At 40.5% G+C, this 25,556-nt stretch overlaps 1 protein-coding gene across 8 annotated transcripts in view; it reads left to right on the top strand.

Moving 5' to 3' along the window:
* The window catches only part of frmd4a (FERM domain containing 4A), a 458,149-nt gene that overhangs the window by 363,181 nt on the left and 69,412 nt on the right, over positions 1–25,556 (top strand). For all 8 annotated transcript variants that reach the window (XM_072913963.1, XM_072913964.1, XM_072913962.1 and 5 more), the window contains exons 3-5: positions 8,818–8,912; positions 11,185–11,277; positions 24,681–24,765. In XM_072913963.1, coding sequence (XP_072770064.1) covers positions 8,818–8,912; positions 11,185–11,277; positions 24,681–24,765 — 273 coding nt within the window. The remainder of the gene's footprint in view (positions 1–8,817; positions 8,913–11,184; positions 11,278–24,680; positions 24,766–25,556) is intronic.

The following is a 25,556-nucleotide window of genomic DNA, read 5'->3' as shown; positions in this document are numbered from 1 at the left end:
TTTCTCCTCTTTAGTTGAGAAGAATTGTTGTACATTCTTTGGTAGCAGGTTATAGTTTGCTTTGTACATCATTTTAGCTGTTTGCAATTTTACCAAATCACCGAACTTTAATATTTTTGACTTAATAAATAAAGGGTTTCTATGTTCTCTATATCCAACATTATGTATTATTCTAACTGATCTTTTTTGTAACACGGTTAGCGAATCTAGCACACATTCGTAGTTATTTCCCCATATTTCTGCACAATAACTCAGATATGGTAACACTAGCGAGCAGTAGAGAATATGAAGTGATATTTGGCCCAGGAAGTATTTTGCTTTATTCATTATTGAAATGTTTTTTGCCACCTTATGTTGTATGTTTTGTATATGAGATTTCCAGTTCATTTGATCATCTATTAATACTCCCAAAAATGTAGTTTCTTTTACCCTTTCTATGTCTACTCCCGTCTATTTGTATTTGTGTATGATCCTCTTTTCTATACTATTACCAAATAGCATTATTTTAGTTTTACTGAGATTCAAAGATAGTCTGTTTTTGTCAAACCATCTTTTTAATTTGTTCATTTCTTCTTAATTTAACTGTTTCTTTTTCCAAATGAATTGGGGGTTTTTGACGTTGCAAGTGATAAACGCTTACTTTGTGAAACGAAAATAAATATAAAACTGCATCAATATACATAAATTAAAGCTGCATCAATAATCGGTTTTTAATCGAATCGTAGCTCCTGAATCGTAGTCGAATCGTGAGGTCCCCAAAGATTCGTAAGATGTACAGTATGTTAAGGATGTAACAATATAAAAATCTGACAGTATGAATATGTCACACCACCCCCCCAAAAAAAAGACTTAAGAATGCAGTGTAAAATGAAAAGGCTGGGATGTTTATAATCAACACACATAATGTAATTGAACTAGGGCTGCAACAACTAATCGATTAAATCGATTAACATCGATTATAAAAATAGTTGGCGATTAATTTAGTCATCGATTCGTTGAACCTATGCTATGCGCATGCGCAGAGGCTACTTTTTTTTAATTTATTTTTTTATAAACCTTTATTTATAAACTGCAACATATACAAACAGCTGAGAAACAATAATCAAAACAAGTATGGTGCCAGTATGCGGGGTTTTTTCAATAAAATACTTGAAAGGATAACAATGTAGTTTGTCTCTTTTATCCGATTATTAATCGATTAATCAAAGTAATAATCAACAGATTAATCGATTATCAAATTAGTTGTTAGTTGCAGCCCTTAATTGAACACAAAAATAATGCTAAAATGTTCTAATCATGTTGAGTTGAGTTGAGTTGAGTTTGAGTTTATTTCGAACATGCATGCATACATGATACATCACAATTTTCGCATACAACATGATACATCACAAGTTTCTCTTTTCAACATGTTCGAAAAAAAGTAGGAAGAAGCAGAGCTTATTTAATCCTACCCCTTTTCTTTACATAACAGTTGCTAAAACTTTTGTTCATGACTACACAGAAGTATTTTTAAGTGCAAAAAATTGTCTACTGTATCTCTCAGAACTTTTTAACATTATACAATTGTTTCTATCAGTTTGGTAAATGCAGCTTTTTCGATAAGTTCGCTAACATTTTAATGTTTAATAATGTAAATAATAGCTTTAGCTTTCCTGACTTCATCTTTTCCATGTGATGGTAGCTCATCAAGTAGCTTCAATGTGCAGCAGGTGCTTTTCCTCAGAACGGTGCGCCTTGACCGAGTCTGTTTTGGCTTGAAACGACAAATATGGCAGAGCTTATGTTTTGGCCAGCATTGTTTTTTATGTTCATTAGCAACATAACTCAAACAGTCATTAGGATTTCGAAAAGAAACAATTCTTCTTATCTGCGCAGAGGATTCTGGGAGATGCAGTTTATTTTCAGACCCGCCAAAGTAAAAGTGCCAGAAAAAAAACCACACTCACCAAGTTTTTGTCACAGCATTGTTGATAAGATTTTGAAACCACAATACAATATGATCTGCAGGCAGTTAGGAAAAAAGCTAAGAAAAGTATTTCCAACTCACAACACCCTGAATATGGAACCCTGCCATCAGGGAGAAGACTCTGGGTCCCACTATGCAAATCTAACCGCCTTAAATTATCATTTGTCCCAGCCTCCATTAAGCTGACCAACAATGTGCAATAGAATGTTAATACATAGGTTAGCACTTTTTTAGCACATAGCACTTTAGCACATAGCACTTTAGCACACAGCACTTTATCCATGAGCTCTAGTGCAATGCACACTGGTACTTTATCTTTATCTCCATACTGTAGATTTTATGCCTACATCAAAGTGCCACCTATGTCTATCAAGCTCCATGTTCTGATGTTTAAATGTTAGTTGTCTGGTTGTGGTTGTGTCTGTGCTTGTGTTTTTGTTCTGTTGTTTTTGTGTATGTTAAGAAAGCAATGATGCACTGTGCCCAAGACAAATTTCCCCGCGGGGACAATAAAGTTGAACCTTGAACCTTGAACCTTGAACCTTGTAAATAAAAACTTCTCCCTGTTGGCGTATTATGGATACCCCCAAATAATGTTCCCTCTAATTGTCCATATGTCTGAGCAAACGCAAAAACTCCTTGAGCATTCGGTGGAGCGCATGTGAGCGACGTCAGACGTGCACATACACTGTGGTCACACCTGCAGCACACCTGTCCCAAACCTGACTAAATAACAAGTTCAATGTTTTATTATTGTAATCAAATGACAGCAGTCATTTCCATGAGATTATTTTCTAATATAAGTGTTTTGGCCCACTTACGTTTACTATAACATATTGTTTTTCATGAGCTGTGTACTAGTATTATATGTCTGGGTGGGGGTCCTACTTTGGAAATAATGTGTACCCCTTTCAGATATCGCATTTAGTTCCCACTTAAACATTCACATGTTGCACAATGAGATGTAAATATGGGATTATGTGTACATTCCTGTAACTTTCCGTTTGTAAAATATATCTTTATTAGTATTTCTTTAATATAACAACATAATTTTATGATTACGGTTCGGTGAATTCGCATATGAAACTGGTGGGGTTCGGTACCTCCATCAAGGTTAAGAACCACTGTTCTAAAACCTTAATTCTAGCCTGATTTGGCCATTCCTTAACCACTGTTGACGTGTGTTTGGGGTCATTGTCCTGTTGGAACACCCAACTGCGCCCAAGACCCAACCTCCGGGCTGATGATTTTAGGTTGTCCTGAAGAATTTGGAGGTAATCCTCCTTTTTCATTGTCCCATTTACTCTCTGTAAAGCACCAGTTCCATTGGCAGCAAAACAGGCTCAGAGCATAACACTACCACCACCATGCTTGACGGTATAAATGGTGTTCCTGGGATTAAAGGCCTCACCTTTTCTTTTCCAAATATATTGACGGGTATTGTGGCCAAACAGCAAAATTTTTGTTTCATCTGACATCACATGGACAAAGATAAGACCTTTTGGAGGAAAGTTCTGTGGTCAGATGACACTAAATAGGTGTGTGCTTCATAATCCGATTAGTTAACTAATCGCTAAGATAGTCGATGACTAGTCGACCTTCAAAACAGTCGTTAGTTGCATCCGTAATCACAAAGACAAGATTTACCATGTGCGGAACAAAGCAAGTAGTCACGGTAAAAGCAAAATAAACTCAATTATCCATTTCAACGCGGCAAGTAATTCATACAAAACTCCTAGGATAGCTTTTGTTGCTCTCAGCTCATCACACAAGTCTTTATTATTTGCTCCCTGTTCCTTTGCTCACTGTTGATTCCACTGCGGTTGCATGGTTGCGGAATAATTGCTATTATCGCCGGTGTTGTTGACGGCTGTGTGGTAATAAGAGGCCATGCTGTGTGTCTCAGATGGACCCAAAACATTCATCAGGGCTAATGCCTAAAAGAAAGCATGGTTCCGGAGCCAACATTTCCATTTATTGGCTATGCCATTTATTCCCCTGGGGGGAGCTTATAGTGGTCCAGCAAGACAGTTACTGACTTTGGGTGGTTTGCCAATCTAGCACAAGAATACTATTATTCACGCTTCATTTTTTTTTTTTTTTTTGTGTCTCTTGGTAGCAATAGAAGTATTCCGTTCTGAGGTCAAACTAGGTTCCTCATAAAGCCTTTTAACTGAGAAGGAAAAAACGTTAACATTTAACCCTTTTAACTAATAAAAGAGTAGATACAAGTTAACCACTACAACACTCTTACCTTACCTTTTAATTATAGGTAAAGTAGCTAGCCAATGTAACGTTATTCATTTCGTTTGAACTCTGAAAAGCAAATATGGTCGGAACTGTACAATCTTGAGAGGCATTCAATTAGAGATGTCCATCTGCCGATAAATGCTTTAAATGTAATATCGGAAATTATCGTAAAATTATTGGTATCGGTTTCAAAAAGTAAAATTCATGACTTTTTAAAACGCCGCTGTGTACACGGACGTAGGGAGAAGTACAGAGCGCCAATAAACCTTAAAGGCACTGCCTTTGCGTGCCGGCCCAGTCACATAATATCTACGGCTTTTCACACACACAAGTGAATGCACGCATACTTGGTCAACAGCCATACCGGTCACACTGAGGGTGGCCATATAAACAACTTTAACACTGTTACAAATATGGGCGAGGTGACGTTCCACGTCCCAAGAGCTAGCTTCTGTAGCCGAGGATCGGACCGCCAAGTGTCCTGCCTTCGGCTGCTGCCCAGCTCACATCACACCCGACCTCTATGACCCCTGCTATGGGTGGTGAGCCCATTGGAGGGGGAACCCACGTTGCCTCTTCGGGTTGTGCCCGGCCGGGCCCCATGGGGACAGGCCCGGCCACCAGGCGCTCGCCATCGTGCCCCACCTCCGGGCCTGGCTCCAGAGGGGGGCCCCGGTGACCCGCGTTAGGGCGAGGGAAATCTGGGTCCTTGGTTTTTATTTTTCATGGAGGTCTTCGCCCCAAGTGGAGGAGTTCAAGTACCTCGGAGTCTTGTTCACGAGTGAGGGAAGAGTGGATCGTGAGATCGACAGGCGGATCGGTGCGGCGTCTTCAGTAATGCGGACGCTGTATCGATCCGTTGTGGTGAAGAAGGAGCTGAGCCGGAAGGCAAAGCTCTCAATTTACCGGTCGATCTACGTTCCCATCCTCACCTATGGTCATGAGCTTTGGGTTCTGACCGAAAGGACAAGATCACAGGTACAAACGGCCGAAATTAATTTCCTCCGCCGGGTGGCGGGGCTATCCCTTAGAGATAGGGTGAGAAGCTACTGCTGCTCCTCCACATCGAGAGGAGCCAGATGAGGTAGTTCGGGCATCAGGTCAGGATGCCACCCGAACGCCTCCCTCGGGAGGTGTTTAGGGCACGTCCGACCGGTAGGAGGCCGCGGGGAAGACCCAGGACACGTTGGGAAGACTATGTCTCCCGGCTGGCCTGGGAACGCCTCGGGGTCCCACAGGAAGAGCTGGACGAAGTGGCTGGGGAGAGGGAAGTCTGGGCTTCCCTGCTTAGGCTGCTGCCCCCGCGACCCGACCTCGGATAAGCGGAAGAAGATGGATGGATGGATGGACAAATATGCGCCATATTGTGAACCCACACCAAACAAGAATGACAAACACATTTCGGGAGAACATCCGCACCGTAACACAACATAAACACAACAGAACAAATACCCAGAACCCCTTGCAGCACTAACTCTTCCAGGACGCTACAATATACACCCCCCGCTACTCTCTACCCCCCCCCCCCCCCCCCAACCCCGCCCACCTAAACTTCCTCATGCTCTCTCAGGGAGAGCATGTCCCAAATTCCAAGCTTCTGTTTTGAGGCATGCTAAAAAAAAGAATGCACTTTGTGACTTCAATAATAAATATGGCAGTGCCATGTTGGCATTTTTTTTCCATAACTTGAGTCGATTTATTTTGGAAAACCTTGTTACATTGTTTAATGCATCCAGTGGGGCATCACAACAAAATTAGGCATAATATTGTGTTAATTCCATGACTGTATATATCGGTATCGGTTGATATCGGAATCGGTAATTACGAGTTGGACAATATCGGATATTGGCATAAAAGCCATTATCGGACATCTCTGGTTGTAATATTAGCTATTATAATGTTCCACGATTTGTGTTTCAAAGCTGATAGATAGGACCATCAGGAACATAACGTATATTTTCTTCTCTGTGGTGCTCGTCTGCGCTTTTGTTGTGGAGCAAGAAAAATCACTGTAGGCGTCTTATATGTGATCTAGGTCAGTGGAGATGTGTGTTGGGAATGACATCACCGCCTTCTATTTAAATAGCTCCCAGTAGCATCTGTCACTGTGGTTGCAAGTGTGCTGTGAGTAGATAGTACCTGACCTCGGGGGAAGATTGTTCAGAAGATGCACGACTCAGTTCCGTAGCTAATAGTGCTTGTGGATGTGTGTGATTTTTTTTTTTCTTCTTCAAATATTTGACTTCTAAGCTGCGTGCATGGTCACCATGTGCGTGCGTGTGAGAGCAAAGACCGTGTGTAGGCCGGGGCAAGGCACACCCATGGTTAACCCCAGGGTGGGGCGTGCTGTTACTCAAGATGTCACCGCCCAGCAGCATGAGGCTGCAGTCCCGCCTGGCTCTGATTTAAGATGCCGTTAGTGGTGAGATGAGTGAATGGGGTGGGGGGGTTGTCATCACTTATCCTGGTCTGTACGTCACTTTCAACTGGACGTTATCCCACAGCATGAACTAGAGCCAACCATCAGGAGCTCATGCTGGCTGCAGCCCTCTTCTCTGCAGTACAGCGCTCTGGCCCAGAGGCATGACTCTGCAGTAGGTGTGGGTCAGAGGCTGAAAGGAGAATGGGGGGTGGGGGGTGGGGGGCATGGCCGCAGCACTGTCAGCAGCATCCACAACCTCCATCCATTTGCACTCTCTCCTTGCCATTAATCTCTTGTTTCTGTCTTACTTATTCTGTTGCACCTCTCCCTGATCTGTGTAAGAATGCTTCGTCACTGCCGTCAATCAATAACTTCTCGAATCTACAAACCCCGTTTCCATATGAGTTGGGAAATTGTGTTAGATGTAAATATAAACGGAATACAATGATTTGCAAATCCTTTTCAACCCATATTCAGTTGAATATCCTACAAAGACAACATATTTGATGTTCAAACTGATAAACATTTTTTTTTGTGCAAATAATCATTAACTTTAGAATTTGATGCCAGCAACACGTGACAAAGAAGTTGGGAAAGGTGGCAATAAATACTGATAAAGTTGAGGAATGCTCATCAAACACTTATTTGGAACATCCCACAGGTGTGCAGGCAAATTGGGAACAGGTGGGTGCCATGATTGGGTATAAAAGTAGATTCCATGAAATGCTCAGTCATTCACAAACAAGGATGGGGCGAGGGTCACCACTTTGTCAACAAATGCGTGAGCAAATTGTTGAACAGTTTAAGAAAAACCTTTCTCAACCAGCTATTGCAAGGAATTTAGGGATTTCACCATCTACACTCCGTAATATCATCAAAGGGTTCAGAGAATCTGGAGAAATCACTGCACGTAAGCAGCTAAGGTCGTGACCTTCGACCCCTCAGGCTATACTGCATCAACAAGCGACATCAGTGTGTAAAGGATATCACCACATGGGCTCAGGAACACTACAGAAACCCACTGTCAGTAACTACAGTTGGTCGCTACATCTATAAGTGCAAGTTAAAACTCTCCTATGCAAGGCGAAAACCGTTTATCAACAACACCCATAAACGCCGTCGGCTTCGCTGGGCCTGAGCTCATCTAAGATGGACTGATACAAAGTGGAAAAGTGTTCTGTGGTCTGACGAGTCCACATTTCAAATTATTTTTGGAAACTGTGGACGTCTTGTCCTCCGGACCAAAGAGTAAAAGAACCATCCGGATTGTTATAGGCGCAGAGTTGAAAAGCCAGCATCTGTGATGGTATGGGGGTGTACTAGTGCCCAAGACATGAGTAACTTACACATCTGTGAAAGCGCCTTTAATGCTGAAAGGTACATACAGGTTTTGGAGCAACATATGTAGCCATCCAAGCAACATTACCATTGACGCCCCTGCTTATTTCAGCAAGTCAATGCCAAGCCACGTGTTACATCAACGTGGCTTCATAGTAAAAGAGTGCGGGTACTAGACTGGCCTGCCTGTAGTCCAGACCTGTCTACCATTGAAAATGTGTGGCGCATTATGAAGCCTAAAATACCACAACGGAGACCCCCGGACTGTTGAACAACTTAAACTGTACATCAAGCAAGAATGGGAAAGAATTCCACCTGAGAAGCTTCAAAAATGTGTCTCTTCAGTTCCTAAACGTTTACTGAGTGTTGTTAAAAGGAAAGGCCATGTAACACAGTGGTGAACATGCCATTTCCCAACTACTTTGGCACATGTTGCAGCCATGAAATTCTAAGTTAATTATTATTTGCAAAAAAAAAATAAGGTTTATGAGTTTGAACATCAAATATGTTGTCTTTGTAGTGCATTCAATTGAATATGGGTTGAAAAGAATTTGCAAATCATTGTATTCCGTTTATATTTACATCAAACACAATTTCCCAACTCATATGGAAACGAAGTTTGTAAAATACAGCTGTGTGTGTGTGTGTGTGTGTGTGTGTGTGTGTGTGTGTGTGTGTGTGTGTGTGTGTGTGTGTGTGTGTGTGTGTGTGTCTGTGTCTGTGTCTGTGTCTGTGTCTGTGTCTGTGTCTGTGTCTGTGTCTGTGTCTGTGTCTGTGTCTGTGTGTGTGCAGTGAACTTAATTTACAGAACATGAATGATATTGAATGTATTTTTCTGCAGCCTAAGTTGATGGCTAAGGACCTCCTGGACCTGGTGGCCTCTCACTTCAACCTCAAGGAGAAGGAATACTTTGGAATTTCATACACAGATGAAACGTAAGTCCTACTCAAATAGTAGAAGCGTCATCCATAATGTCTCTTCATTCTCTCCAAGGTTGGCTGTTGTTGCCTTTTCAGCATCATACACATTGATTTGAGAGCATTAATGGCAGTTAATCTCTGTGAAGTTGAAGGTGGAGAGATAGGAAGTCAGTAGTGTCAGTTCTTACTCTTTCTTCTGCAGAGAAGCGTTCAACCCGGAAAATGTTAGCTTTTTCCTTTCGCTGCAGTTCGATGTCACGGCGATGACAATTTTGTTCCAATGTACAAGCAGAGATCACAGGTCTCTGCCAGCCGCAAGTTTTCCACTTACTGAAATGCAGAAAAAAATGACATCTACTATATTTCCTCATATAATGGCTGGGAATGTTGTTGTTTTTTTTTACTCAACTGTAGAGAGTACCAGAGGCTACTCTATTTTTAGAAATGCAACAATGCTAGCATTGCAAAACAATGTGTTTCATAGTACTGTAAATATATAATATACTGGTACCAATGTTCCCTCTAATTTTTCATGTGTGTGAGCAAAGGCAAAAACTCCCTGAGCATTCAGTGGAGCCCATGTGAGCAACATCAGACGTGCACACTGTGGCTACACCAGCAGCACACCTGTTCCAAACCTGACTAAATAACAAGTTTAATCTCCATCCATCCATCCATTTTCTACCGCTTGTCCCTCTCGGGGTCGCGGGGTGTGCTGGAGCCTATCTCAGCTGCATTCGGGCGGAAGGCCTGGTACACCCTGGACAAGTCCCCGCCTCATGATAGAGCTAACACAGATAGACAGACAACATTCTCTTATTATTATATTCAAATAACAGCAGTCATTTCCATGAGGTTATTTTCTAATATAAGTGTTTAGGCCCACTTACAATGACTATAACAAAAAATAATGTTTTTCATGAACTGTGTACTTGTATTATTTGTCTGGGTGGAGGTCCTGCTCTGGAAATAATTTGTACCCCTTTCAGACATTGCATTTAGTTCCCATTAAAACATTCACATGTTGCACAATGAGATGTAAGCAGGGGATCATGTGTACATTCCTGCAACTTCCTGTTTGTAAAAAATATATTTTTATTAGTATTTATTTAATATACTAACAGCATTTCATGATTAATATTTATAAATTAAGATTCCTAATAAATGACACTAGAATAAGCACACATTTGATTGGTAAATCATAGTGTAAAGACCTGGAATGACACTTTATGTGTGGTGTTGGAGTTGTACGACTTTTTGTGTGCCTGCAAACGCATCACTGGCCATGTGCCATATGTGCATGTGTTGGCGCAAGTGAGAAAGAGCGAGCGGCTGCTGTTGATATAATAAAGTTGCTTTTGGTCTGGTTTGAAATGACCAGTTTTGCTAGATATCTTTTTTTTTTAATAATGTTTTGGTGATGTGTTTATGGCCGACAATAAAGAGTTTTGCTCAGTAAAGTGATCGATGGAATTCATGTCCTCAAAGCGTCTCAACAGACGTTATAATATTTGAGCAATGATGACGAAAACTGTTTTCTCTGTCGTGTCGAAAATTGTTATGCGCTTATTTTTTTTATTTGATTTTGTGCATGGCATAGATTTGCCGTGCGCAGAGGACGCTTGAGCAGTGCGCAATTGCACAGGCGCGCACATTAGAGGGAACATTGACTGGTACATATATGAAGGTAGCCCTCATTTTTCTGTTACATACATACATTCACTCTGGAAGATTTCCGCATCCCTTCCAGTGAGGTGCTCTCTCTGACATCACATCATTTTTTTTCTTGTTTTTTTTTCTTGCAATCCCTAAATCTTCTTATGTCAGGGTTGAAATGTTTAGCAGCGTTTGCTCCACGCTGAATGCAGCAGCGCGTTATGTTTAAAGTCCCCGTAAACTTGTATTGTGGTAAAGACGGCTGTCATGTTTTATGGCACATGGTGGCATCAGTCATAGTAAAGGTAATTATCTTTTTTCCTAATTGGGTGCGGGGGGAGGTGCACTGTCGACGATGCACCCAGCTGAGGCCTTTGAGGAAATATGTTGACTTCATTGCTGACTTGCAATGGCAGACGCTCTACATAATAATGTTTTATGCAAAGTCATGCAAGCATCCGAATTATTTACATATAGGAAAATAATACCACACTGTTTACCATTTGTTTATGTCATCTGGGGAAGAGGGGAGTAGCAGGGAAGATGACCAGAAGCATCAGTGTTAGTCATTTTTTCTCACATATCTGATTAGAGGTGCTAATTAATGTATTTTTCTTTCCTCTATCCTTAGGGGACATTTTAGCTGGCTTCAACTGGACCGCAGAGTATTAGAGCATGAATTCCCCAAGAAATCCGGACCCATTGTCCTCTACTTCTGTGTCAGGTGAGCCTCCGTCCACTTTATCACTACTAATTGAGGATTGTGAGTGAAAACGGAGAGACTGATGTGACTGGTGTTTGTGTGTTTACGTATGCACAGCCCTGTATGTGGTGCGAGGAGCACATTAACAGGGTCAGTTAATATGGGCCCCAATAAAATTGCTTTGACCCCAGTGTTTAACTCCTGCCGTGGGGCCTCTAAGCCAATCGCGAGTCTTATTGACCTTGTGCATATGCACTGCATGTTTCCCCATAGGGAAGCTTTATTATTTCCAGCTCTACATGCATAATGTTGAAGCACAAACCTCTCGCCCGCTAATTTGTTCTAAATACGGTGGCCATACAACTGAAATTTTACTACTGCGTAAAAATATGCACTGTTTGTATGTGACGCCTCCACACACATAAACATGCAACCTCAGATAGCCTCCTCTCCAAGCACATGCTTTGTTAATGGCCCACTGAAGTTCTTTGTTCCCAGCACATCCGGATAATGTCATTGCCCTCTCCCCCTCCCGAGAGGTCGCCATTGGCTAGCAACGCGCACAGCAACGTGATACACTTGGCTAAACAATGTGGACAAGAAATTATTCCCAGGTTGACATTTACCACAGGACCAGACTAAAGACACAATGTGACAATTGTTCGGCAGAAACATTTTCAAAACAATGATGTCCGTGTAGCTAATAAGTTTGAGTTTTAATATTTTGTTGCTGCTCACTTATTGTTTTGCCGATAATGTAGAAATAGATGCTTTAACTTCACTTCGGTAGTTGGTAGTGTTACTATGATTAGTTGACTTAGTTCATGTAATCGACCATGATAATTAGTCAAGTAAAAGTGTCATTTTACTGTTGACCGTTTAGAGGTGATTAGAATATATCTTTATTGTCATTGTACATTGTACAACGAAATTGTAAGGAAAAACTAATTTAGTCCTAATTCATAATAACACATAAAAACATAAGAACATAGATAAATAGATAAAAATACATATAAATACCAAGCACCCAGCCAGAGGTGGGTAGTAACGCGCTACATTTACTCCGTTACATCTACTTGAGTAACCTTTGGGATAAATTCTACTTCTAAGAGTAGTTTTAATGCAACATACTTTTACTTTTACTTGAGTATATTTATAGAGAAGAAACACTACTTTTACTGCGCTCCATTTATCTACATTCAGCTCGCTACTCGCTACTGATTTTTATCGATCTGTTAATGCACGCTTTGTTTGTTTTGGTTTGTCAGACAGACCTTCAAAGTAGGATCTATCGCATGCCTGCGTTTCACCAATCAAATACAGTCACTGGTGACGTTTGACTCCATTTCACCAATCGAACAGAGCCAGGCGGTCACATGATTAACAAGCTTAAGCTTACATGAACTCAACGTCAAATTTGAGGAAGCACATCGCGATAAGTACCGTTAGTAGATATTTTGGCTGTCACCGTAGGCTGATGTTAGCTTCCCTGCTATGAATCACTGTCAAATATACATCGTGTGGGGACATTTATTAACGCACTGCAGCCTCATAGACATGCACAGTCGCACACACACACGCATGCATAGAAACACCAATCAGTGTGTTCCCAGGTGCAGCCCACACCTATCAGTTTATGGTTTGCGTAAAGGCTAACTTGTTATTTTCCTTTGTAATCTCTGCCGACTGAGCCTATGGTGCTGTTAAGTTATTGTGGCTCAATTTGCCTTAATTTGTTTTATGTTAATGTATTATTATTTAATATATATTATTGTTTTAGTTGCATAAGAGATATTCCTGGCTCTGAATTTGCTCATTGCTATTTTTATGTTTTTGTGCATTATTTGTTGCCGTCATCATTAAACGAACAGGTTACTCATCAGTTACTCAGTACTTGAGTAGTTTTTTCACAACATACTTTTTACTTTTACTCAAGTAAATATTTGGGTGACTACTCCTTACTTTTACTTGAGTAATACATCTCTAAAGTAACAGTACTCTAACTTGAGTACAATTTCTGGCTACTCTACCCACCTCTGCACACAGCTCACATGCACAGTCATTATTGTCTTGTGTTCAGCGACACTATTGCTCTCGGGTAAAAAGTGTTCTTAAATCTGTTTGTCCGGCATTTTATTGTCCTGTATCTCCTGCCCGAGGGCAGCAGGTTAAAAAAAATGTTTATGTCCAGGGTGAGATGGGTCCCTTATGATGTTTTGGGCCTTTTTGAGGCACCTGGCACTGTACAGTTCATCGAGGGAGGGAAGAGAGCAGCCAGCCATTAGCTAACTCGACTTAAGTTTATCCACACACAGTGTGGAGTTCGTTACTAAGTTACGGATTATTGTCTTCATGGCGAGAATTAAACTACATTTTTTACAAGTACTCAATCATTATGACTGGAGGATGGGGAATAGCAAAAACACATCGAGCCAGAGAGAGCGAGAGGAGCAAAAATCCATGCCAACCTTAGCTCAGGGTGCAACAATTGATTGATTGATGGATTTATATTTCTAAATTTCAAGTGTATCGATCTGTACTCGGTAGGGGTGTAACGGTACACAAAAATTTTGGTTCGGTACGTACCTCGGTTTAGAGGTCACGGTTCGGTTCATTTTCGGTACAGTAAGAAAACAACAAAATATACATTTTTTGGTTATTTATTTACCAAATTTGCAAAATCTTCCACCAAAAATATTTTTCTTAGTGGAATATTTGATGTGAAGTAATCGGATCCTTGGATAGGTCAATAATTCATAATAACATTGATTTTGATTCAATATTATGTTTTGAGCAATGACAGTTTGAAAGAAAAAAACATCTTTGTTTTATTAGTCAACATTGCAATTTTTTCTAAATTACATTTAACCTTTAAGCTTTTTTATTTCACTTTTGTTATGTTTTTGTTTATTTTAATAGTAGTTGGGGGCGTAACTATAACATATAGAACATGCTATACGTTTACCAAACAATCTGTCACTCCTAATCGCTAAATTCCATGAAGTCTTATACGTCTAGTCTCTTACGTGAATGAGCTAAATAATATTATTTGATATTTTACGGTAATGTGTTAATAATTTCACACATAAGTCGCTCCTGAGTATAAGTCGCACCCCCGGCCAAACTATGAAAAAAACTGCGACTTATAGTCCGAAAAAATACGGTAACCAAGCCATCTTAAATGAAAAGTAGCAAAACAAAAGGAAAGTGTTTTGTACACTTTAAAAAAAAAGTCTGTCTGGAACCACGTTACAGCAGAGTATGAACATTAACATTAATAAAGGACCAAACATACTTGGGCGGAACGATTCCGCGCATTGTACTCAAAGCAGACGTCCGCCAGGCTCGTGAGCGCCAAGTTCAAATTTTATCAGAATCAGAAATAGTGTATTAATCAATTTAAAAATTTTCAGCACAATCCCATTCAAGATCAGACAAACATTTCAGGGAGACAGAACAGGATCAAACATTACAGGCAGACAGAACAGGATCGCTGACGGGTCTGCCAACTTCCGGCGCCCCTTACAAAAAAGGTGAGATACAGGTAAACAATGACTATTATGACTGCGCGGACTATGCTGCGTGCACTTATGTCACACAAAACACTGCTCGGCGTGTATTTTTCACACCGCCACAGATTGGATGTCATAAGATTTTAAATTAGGCCAAAGTCTGAATGAAATATTTTCCACGACTTACATCTGAGACAATTTCAGACACGGTAATATGGCGATTTGAAGTGGCTGCAACATTTTGCTCAGAGCAGCTGGTAGGGAAAATTCCTCGTCTCTTGTGGCATTTAATGGCCGTACATACCATCGACCATTTCTCTAGTTCAATTCTTTGCAAAAGCAGCAGGTAGGGCAGCTCTACTTCCTCAACATCAGTCACTATGTTTCTATGCACTAAATGATTATCCAGATTTCTCAAAAGATTTGACTTCTTTTATTTTCACACATGTGAAGCCTGAAATTGTAACTTGGAGCAGCCCTTTTGATTTATATATATTTGGTATCGCAAGAGGCTGCGATATATAATCACAATATGGATTTATATCATAAAATCATGGACAAACTGCATTTGGATGTTAAAGGGGAACATTATCACCAGATCTATGTAAGCGTCAATATATACCTTGATGTTGCAGAAAAAAGACCATATATTTTTTTAACTGATTTCCGAACTCTAAATGGGTGAATTTTGGCGAATTAAACGCCTTTCTATTATTCGCTCTCGGAGCGATGACGTCACATCGGGAAGCAATCCGCCATTTTCTCAAACACATTACAAACACCGAGTCAAATCAGCTCTGTTATTTTCCGTTTTTTTCGACTGTTTTCCGTACTTTGGAGACATCATGCCTCGTCGGTGTGTTGTCGGAGGGTGTAACAACACGAACAGGGACGGATTCAAGTTGCACCAGTGGAATGTGGCAAGAAATTGGACGTTTGTTCCGCACACTTTACCGACGAAAGCTATGCTACGACAGAGATGGCAAGAATGTGTGGATATCCTGCGACACTCAAAGCAGATGCATTTCCAACTGGACTGGACTGATCAGCTTTCAGGAAAAGAGCGCGGATGAGGGTATGTCTACAGAATATATTAATTGATGAAAATTGGGCTGTCTGCACTCTCAAAGTGCATGTTGTTGCCAAATGTATTTCATATGCTGTAAACCTAGTTCATAGTTGTTAGTTTCCTTTAATGCCAAACAAACACATACCAATCGTTGGTTAGAAGGCGATCGCCGAATTCGTCCTCGCTTTCTCCCGTGTCGCTGGCTGTCGTGTCGTTTTCGTCGGTTTCGCTTGCATACGGTTCAAACCGATATGGCTCAATAGCTTCAGTTTCTTCTTCAATTTCGTTTTCGCTACCTGCCTCCACACTACAACCATCCGTTTCAACACATTCGTAATCTGTTGAATCGCTTAAGCCGCTGAAATCCGAGTCTGAATCCGAGCTAATGTCGCTATAGCTTGCTGTTCTTTCCGCCATGTTTGTTTGTGTTGGCTTCACTGTGTGACGTCACAGGAAAATGGACGGGTGGTTAAAATCAGGCACTTTGAAGCTTTTTTTAGGGGTATTGCGTAATGGGTAAAATTTTGAAAAAAACTTCAAAAAATAAAATAAGCCACTGGGAACTGATTTTTAATGGTTTGAACCCTTCTGAAATTGTGATAATGTTCCCCTTTAAACGGGCTACTTTTGACTCTGAAAAGTAATGTTTTAACCCCGCCAAGTGTAAACATTACACAAGTAGCATAGCCATATGCCTGCCTTCTGTCAGTGCAATTCAGTTTAAGGCAGAGTGAACAAAATAACAGTTTTAAGTGTTCGAAAAATTTGAGTAAAGATAATTAATTAGAAAATGAGTCGTTGAGCTGGTAGTCAGGTGGTACTAATAGTGTTTATTTTGTCACCTTCTGTCACCCTAAACTGTTAGCGTCAGGGGTGTAACGGTACGTGTATTTGTATTGAACTGTTTCGGTACGGGGGTTTCAGTTCGGTTCGGAGGTGTACCGAACGAGTTTCCACATGAACATTTGAAGTAGCCGCCTAAGCTAAAGTCTTAACAAGCTGCTCTGCTTTCTGCCTCTGTCTCCTACACGGCACCCAGCATTGTCCCACCCACACAACCATCTGATTGGTTACAACCTTAGCGGTAACAGCCAATCAGCAGTGCGTATTCAGAGCGCATGTAGTCAGTGCTTCTGCGGTAATAGGTGTTTAGCAGGTAAGCATCAGGCAGATGCTTACCTAAAATAAACACCTCCCAGTCAACTACTAGTAACATCACTATGAGCCCGTTGACGTTCTAGAAACAAACTGCATCTCAGCTTGCTCGCTGTCCTGGCTTCAGGTGAAGGCTAATTCGCTTTTAGCGTAACGTTAGCTCATTTTGCGGTGTGTGTGTGTGTGTGTGTGTGTGTGTGTGTGTGTGTGTGTGTGTGTGTGTGTGTGTGTGTGTGTGTAATCATTAGTAATGTAGCAGCCTAGTTTTGAATGGCAGGGTCCCTGCTATCACATGTTGATAAAAATATAACATTTACATAATAAAAAATCAACTACAGGCTTCCCAAATGCTGTAATAAATTAACGAGTTGACTTGAAACTGTTTAATGTTGCACTTTTTATATGTAGAAGAAAAATTTTGTCATTTTATTTAATCTGAGCAACAACTTGAGGCAGTTTAATGTTGATTAACGTGGACAGAATTATTATAGTGTTCCCAATGTTAAAAGGATAAAGCCATTGTTTACAAATTTGGTAAATAAATAACCAAAAAATGTATATTTTGTTGTTTTCTTACTGTACCGAAAATGAACCGAACCGTGACCTCTAAACCGAGGTATGTACCGAACCGAAATTTTTGTGTACCGTTACACCCCTAGTTAGCGCGCATCTTCGTGTTTCCCACTGGTTCTTGAAACTCTTCAAAAGGGTGTTATATTGTTTATAGTAGAACAGTTCAAAATACATGAATTGTTTGTTAGAGATATATAAAAAGTGTACTGTTGTGTTTGGGGTGTGCTTTCTAAAATGTGGCCCCAGTTAAAGGTTTCGGTGCCTCATTCTTTGCCATAGCTCAGTCCATTCGCAGACGTCACTCTTTCTCACACACACAAGAAGAACAATCAACCCAAATGTCAACCCTGAATCCATTACCAGTGCAGGCATATTGTTTTTACTAGCATAACATATTGATGTTTTGTGTGTGCAACTTTTGGTGTTTGTGTTATGCATGATAAATGTCAGGCTGACCCGTGCGCATTTCCCATCAAGAGTGTGGCTTTAATTAAACGGTATAGAATATTGATTGGGTTTTCCCCCTTGCAGCCCAATTGGTAAAGCAATAGGAGCCCTCATTTATTGATTCCCTCATAATCCTTTACAATCACTGTCTATAGACTCGCACAGTACACTAGCAGTGGTATACAGAGTTGACCTGGCATCTTTGTACATAGATGTTTATTTGAGAGTAGCTTCCTAGCCTACCATTGTAGCTTCCCTCTGGGCGTGCATGCATGCATCCACGAGCTAAATTTAGAATACATTATTATGTTACTTCCCTGGTCAACCAGAAGTGGGTTACTGTGCTTTGCTCTCCAGCGTGTGTGTGTGTACGTGTATTATAATGCGAGTGGAATCACTACAAGATGTTGACGATGCATGCACAGAGGGTGTGTGTGTGTGTGTGTGTGTGTGTGTGTGTGTGTGTGTGTGTGTGTGTGTGTGTGTGTGTGTGTGTGTGTGTGTGTGTGTGTGTGTGTGTGGGGGGCAATAAAGTGAGATGGGAAATGTTTTATGAGGGTGAATGTGAGTCACACTTAAATACAGAGATATAGTGCCCTCTTCTGGTCATTTGGGCCTAATGGCCAAAAAGACTTACAACGTCAGTTACGATCACAACATTATATGAGATCTATCACAGGATCTGTAACAAAATGTCTGTCTTTATTGTGCATAGATTGTAATATGTGTTACCTTAAATCAGGCTACACAAGGGAGACAACATATAAGAAATAGCTGTTACAACGATTCCATTCCTGTGATGTTGTGAATGGAATGTTAGTGTAAATCACAAGTTAATAGCTAATTTAATACCTTAGTCCAGTGGTTCTTAACCTTGTTGGAGGTACCGAACCCCACCAGTTTCATATGCGCATTCACCGAACCCTTCTTTAGTGAAAAATAAAAATGTTTTTCAAATTCAAGACAAAGTTATATGTTTTCTTTACTAGTGCACAAAATGAACCGTGCATGAACATCACCTTGTTCAAAGAACAAAACCAACACAGTGCATGAACTCACAACAAATTACACACCTGCAAATCAGATGGAAAATTAGAGGGAACATTGTTTGGGGGTATCCATAATACTTAGACTTAGACTTCTTTCTTATTGTCATTCAAATTTTAACTTTACAGTACAGATACGCCGATAGGGAGAAGATTTTATTTACACGATTGATTGATTCATTGATTGAATGAAACTTTTATTAGTAGATTGCACAGTACAGTACATATTCCGTACAATTGACCACTAAATGGTAACACCCCAATAAGTTTTTCAACTTGTTTAATTAAGTCGGGGTCCACGTTAATCAATTCATGAGTCTGGTGTGTCTTGACCGCTGCGGCGGAGGCTCTGCCGAACCCCTGAGGCCGACTCACCGAACCCCTAGCAGTGTTTCCCACAGGGCAGGCATCTATTTGTGGTGGTGTGGTCGGGGGGGGGGGGGGGGGGGTTGACCAAGAAGAACGCGGAGTTGGAATATAATTACAACACTTTATGTACATATTTATATACAGATTTGAACAATTAGTTATTCACTGAAATATATATGTATTAATTGTGGTTCTTACAAAAAATATATCTTATAAAATATAAAAGTTAAAATGTCTCTTAAAGCTCTGCCCTTTTAATTAGTGCATACTAAATAATTTAACTTTAGCCTACTACTACAACCATATTATTTACCAGCAACATAAAGTGAAACAGAGGCAGAGGTGTATGTTTTGTCGTGGTGTGGAATATAAATTAGGACCCTTTTCATGAGAAAAGTGCATTTCTGATCTGACCCTGCTTTATTTTTCAGTGTTTGCTGAGTCTCACCTGTTCCCTCCGCCCTAATTTTTCTACTTGCCCGACTTCTCAAATCTACTTGCCCCAATATTTTTACTTGTCCTGCCTAGGTTTTTTTCTGGCTGTGTAGTGCTCATGGCTTATATCTTACTAAAATCCTTCCCGTTGACTATTTACAACACTACACAGTATTTATTATTATTATTATCTATAATTACATGTAAATGGCATTGCATACATGTAAAATTAAATGCTATTTCCCATTATTTGACCAGTAGCAGTTACACCCATCTGAACAGGTCAGCCACCTGTTTAAAGCCCGATCACAGTTGAAATCTTGAAATGAAGGGCCTTTAATGGCCAAAACATTAACCTGGACAACATTTTAACAGCTGGTTGGCTCAGATTTTATTCTTTTCATTGCATTCACATGCTGCAGTGGACATTTTAGCTTGAGTATTAATGTAGTATCTGAAGCACCGTCTCCACGTGTGTTTATTGACAACAGGGTTATAACCTGGACACGTTAGCTCGTCGGTATGAAAACAGGTGATTGTTATTACGTGCGTCTGGCACAGACCCCGAGTCAAACAGCGGCGGTGTTAATGAAACAGCGTCAGGCTGCTCACCGTCAGTGAAACGCTCGGTGAAATCGCGGATTAACGTTAAATATATGACGAGCCGCGAGCGATGCAGGTTAGCCGCGAGCGATGCAGCTATAACCTATCTACCTATAAGCTATATTACCCTCGTATTTTGATCCCGTCCGTCCGTCTTCGTCTTCTTCTTCTTCTTCTTCTTCTGGCCCACCAGGTGAATTAAGTGCTATTGGCGGAGTTACAATGCATTGTAGGCTACCGCCACCTACTGCACTGGAGTTGTAACTACAAGGTACATTCACAGACAGAGTCCCATTGCTTTTATGAGCGGTCGAGCGAGTCAAATGCCGAAAAATCCATTTGTGGCGGACGTAATTATTTCGTGGCGGGCCGCCACAAATAAATGAATGTGTGGGAAAAACTGCCTAGGGTTCGATCGAACCCAGGTTGAGAACCACTGCCTTAGTCAGTCGCACAGAGCACATGAAGAATGTACAGTAAAATGCAGTAATAAAAACAGTAGATGCAAGAATTAAATGAAACCGTAACAAAAAAGAAAGAATAATTACTTACCTTTATCCTAGCCAATGCTTTATCATCCTCACCAGAAGCTTCACCTTGTACCTTATTGTTATGGAATTTAGCATAAGCCTTAAATCGCATAACTAGCTTATTATTATAGGTGAACTGAAATTATATTGTTCCGTGTTGATTTTCTAGGGCAGTGGTTCTTAACATTGTTGGAGGTACCAAACCCCACCAGTTTCATATGCGCATTCACCGAACCCTTCTTTAGTGAAAAATAAAAATGTTTTTCAAATTCAAGACAAAGTTATATGTTTTCTTTACTAGTGCACAAAATGAACTGTGCATGAACATCACCCTGTTGAAAGAACAAAACCAACACAGTGCATGAACTCACAACAAATTACACACCTGCAAATCAGATGGAAAATTAGAGGGAACATTGTTTGGGGGTATCCATAATACTTAGACTTAGACTTCTTTCTTATTGTCATTCAAATTTTAACTTTACAGTACAGATACACCGATAGGGAGAAGTTTTTATTTACACGATTGATTGATTGATTGATTGATTGAATGAAACTTTTATTAGTAGATTGCACAGTACAGTACATATTCCGTACAATTGACCACTAAATGGTAACACCCGAATAAGTTTTTCAACTTGTTTAATTAAGTCGGGGTCCACGTTAATCAATTCATGAGTCTGGTGTGTCTTGACCGCTGCGGTGGAGGCTCTGCCGAACCCCTGAGGCCGACTCACCAGACCCCTAGGGTTCGATCGAACCCAGGTTGAGAACCACTGCCACACAGAGCACATGAAGGATTTACAGTACAATGCAGTAATAAAAACAGTAGATGCAAGAATTAAATGAAACCGTAACAAAAAAGAAAGAATAATTACTTACCTTTATCCTAGCCAATGCTTTATCATCCTCACCAGAAGCTTCACCTTGTACCTTATTGTTATGGAAATTAGCATAAGCCTTAAATCACAATTTCAGAAGGGTTGAAACCATTAAAAATCAGTTCCCAGTGGCTTATTTTATTTTTCAAAGTTTTTTTCAAAATTTTACCCATCACGCAATATCCCTAAAAAAGCTTCAAAGTGCCTGATTTTAACCATCGTTATATACACCCGTCCATTTTCCTGTGACGTCAGACAGTGATGCCAACACAAACAAACAGCAAGGTATAGCGACATTAGCTCGGATTCAGACTTGGATTTCAGCGGCTTAACACTGTCTGATAAGATAATTACTAACAACTATGAACTAGGTTTACAGCATATGAAATACATTTGGCAACAACATGCACTTCGAGAGTGCAGACAGCCCATTTCAGGCGCGCTAAGAACATGTATTTTTCCACGATTTCAGCACTCAGGTTAACCATACCTAAATAGACACAAAATACTGCATTACACAAGACTACCCGAATGTACTCGAATGATTGAAAAAAATAAATGTTTTTAAGCTGAATTATTGGTAAACACAGTTTATGTATAATAATTTACGTAAAACCGCGAGTAATGAATAAAGTTTTCATCAATTAATATATTCTGTAGACATACCTTCATCCGCTCTCTTTTCCTGAAAGCTGATCTGTCCAGTTTTGGAGTTGATGTCAGCAGGCCAGGGAAGCGAGGGTCGATATTCTTCTCTTGATCATTTTCGGTGGTATAAGGGACAGTGTGAGCCAAGACATCAAGGGGGTTTAGCTCGCTCGTCTGCGGGAACAAACTGCCGCCATTGCTTGCCGTGCTACGGAGGTCCTTTGTCCCTGAATAGCTCACACACTCCGGCAGATTCAATGGGGGTCTGGCGGCAGATTTCTTTGACTTTATCGTTGGAAATGCATATGCTTTGAGTGTCGCAGGATATCCACACATTCTTGCCATCTCTGTCGTAGCATCGCTTTCGTCGGTAAAGTGTGCGGAAAAAACGACTGGCCATTTCGTCGGCTTTCCCCACACCCTCGTATTTTGAACAAATTTCGTCCAATTTCTTGCCACTTTCGCATCTTTGGGCCACTGGTGCAACTTGAATCCGTCCCTGTTCGTGTTGTTACACCCTCCGACAACACACCGACGGAAGTGAGAAAATGGCGGATTGCTTCCCGATGTGACGTCACCTCCGAGAGCGAATAATAGAAAGGCGTTTAATTCGCCAAAATTCACCCATTTAGAGTTCGTAAATCGGTTAAAAATATGTTTTTTTTTCTGCAACATCAAGGTATATATTGACGCTTACATAGGTCTAGTGATAATGTTCCCCTTTAAATCGCATAACTAGCTTATTAATATAGGTGAACTGAACTGATATTGTTCCGTGTTGATTTTCTAGGGCAGTGGTTCTTAACCTTGTTGGAGGTACGGAACCCCACCAGTTTCATATGCGCATTCACCGAACCCTTCTTTAGTGAAAAATACAAATGTTTTTCAAATTCAAGACAAAGTTATGTTTTTTTACTCGTGCACAAAATGAACCGTGCATGAACATCACCTTGTTGAAAGAACAAAACCAACACAGTGCATGAACTCACAACAAATTACACATCTGCAAATCAGATGGAAAATTAGAGGGAACATTGTTTGGGGGTATCCATAATACTTAGACTTAGACTTCTTTCTTATTGTCATTCAAATTTTAACTTTACAGTACAGATACACCGATAGGGATAAGTTTTTATTTACACGATTGATTGATTGATTGAATGAAACTTTTATTAGTAGATTGCACAGTACAGTACATATTCCGTACAATTGACCACTAAATGGTAACACCCCAATAAGTTTTTCAACTTGTTTAATTAAGTCGGGGTCCACGTTAATCAATTCATGAATCTGGTGTGTCTTGACCACTGCGGCGGAGGCTCTGTCGAACCCCTGAGGCCGACTCACCGAACCCCTAGGGTTCGATCGAACCCAGGTTGAGAACCACTGCCTTAGTCAGTCGCACAGAGCACATGAAGGATGTACAGTACAATGCAGTAATAAAAACAGTAGATGCAAGAATTAAATGAAACCGTAACAAAAAAGAAAGAATAATTACTTACCTTTATCCTAGCCAATGCTCTATCATCCTCACCAGAAGCTTCACCTTGTACCTTATTGTTATGGAATTTAGCATAAGCCTTAAATCGCATAACTAGCTTATTATTATAGGTGAACTGAACTGATATAGTTCCGTGTTGATTTTCTAGGGCAGTGGTTTTTAACCTTGTTGGAGGTACCGAACCCCACCAGTTTCATATGCGCATTCACCGAACCCTTCTTTAGTGAAAAATAAAAATGTTTTTCAAATTCAAGACAAAGTTATGTTTTTTTACTAGTGCACAAAATGAACCGTGCATGAACATCACCTTGTTGAAAGAACAAAACCAACACAGTGCATGAACTCACAACAAATTACACATCTGCAAATCAGATGGAAAATTAGAGGGAACATTGTTTGGGAGTATCCATAATACGCCGATAGGAAGAAGTTTTTATTTACACGATGAGTCGGGTGTATCTTGACCTCCGCCGAACCCTTGAGGCCGACTCACCGAACCCCTAGGGTTCGATCGAACCCAAGTTAAGAACCACTGTTCTAGGGTAAAGAAGTTTTCAAAACATTTCTTTAGGTAATAATGCATTTTTAGCAAACAATTGTGTCACTGAAGACTAGTTGGGCAACTGGTTGACTTCTTCTTTTTGTTCATTTTCAGGTTCTACATAGAAAGTATATCATACTTGAAGGACAATGCCACTATTGAGCTGTTTTTTCTCAACGCAAAGTCCATCATCTCCAAGGTAAACCAGCTCGATTCTTGCAGTTGATCTGACAAATAATGTCCAGGTTCCATTCCAAAGCGTGTTTTTCCCTCCGGACTCCTGCTTAAGAAGAAGTTAAGTGGGGGTTATTTGATTACACTGGAGTCGTCAGGGTTTTGAGAGGAGGCGGCCACTTCATTATATTCTATTTGGCTGACTGGCAAAAAAATCAAAACAAGGCCAGCAGAGAATATGAATCAATTGCATCAGCTGTTACCCACCATATGATTTATTTGAGCAATCAAGAAATGATTTGTACCATTTATGGCCATCTGCTCTTTTGTGGCACAATAAATGCTGCTTTTTGGAAGAACTGAGTGACAAGCAGTTAGTAGTGGCGTCCACAAGGGGGCAGACGTGATCCAAAATATTGACTCCCTTCCATATGATAATATTGTTTGAGAAATAATGAGACAGTTTGTTTCTGTTTAATCCCCCCCTGAACATCTTTTGGAGACTATATCATCCCATTATATTGTTCATATCCCCAGTGAGACAGACCCTTTTTAGAAGCATCACTACCACACATACACGTTCATTTGTGATATACAGACCCAAACCTTATGTTTTGCAGTGTTTGAATGGGGGGGGCACGGTGGGTGGTACACTTGGGGTCGGTCTCGTGTTTCATCCCGGCTGTCTGATCCCACCAAAGCAATTAAAAGGTGGATTGTAAAGAGAACATTCCTGCCATTCTTGATCCACTATTCACTTCTCGACCACCCATCCACATTTATACACACTGAATTGTGTAAAACCACAGGAAACGA

The sequence above is a fragment of the Nerophis lumbriciformis genome, linkage group LG10, assembly GCF_033978685.3.
Source record: "Nerophis lumbriciformis linkage group LG10, RoL_Nlum_v2.1, whole genome shotgun sequence".
NCBI lineage: Eukaryota > Metazoa > Chordata > Actinopteri > Syngnathiformes > Syngnathidae > Nerophis > Nerophis lumbriciformis.
Note: the sequence above shows the minus strand (reverse complement) of the source record. Positions and strands in the feature narration are given on the sequence as shown.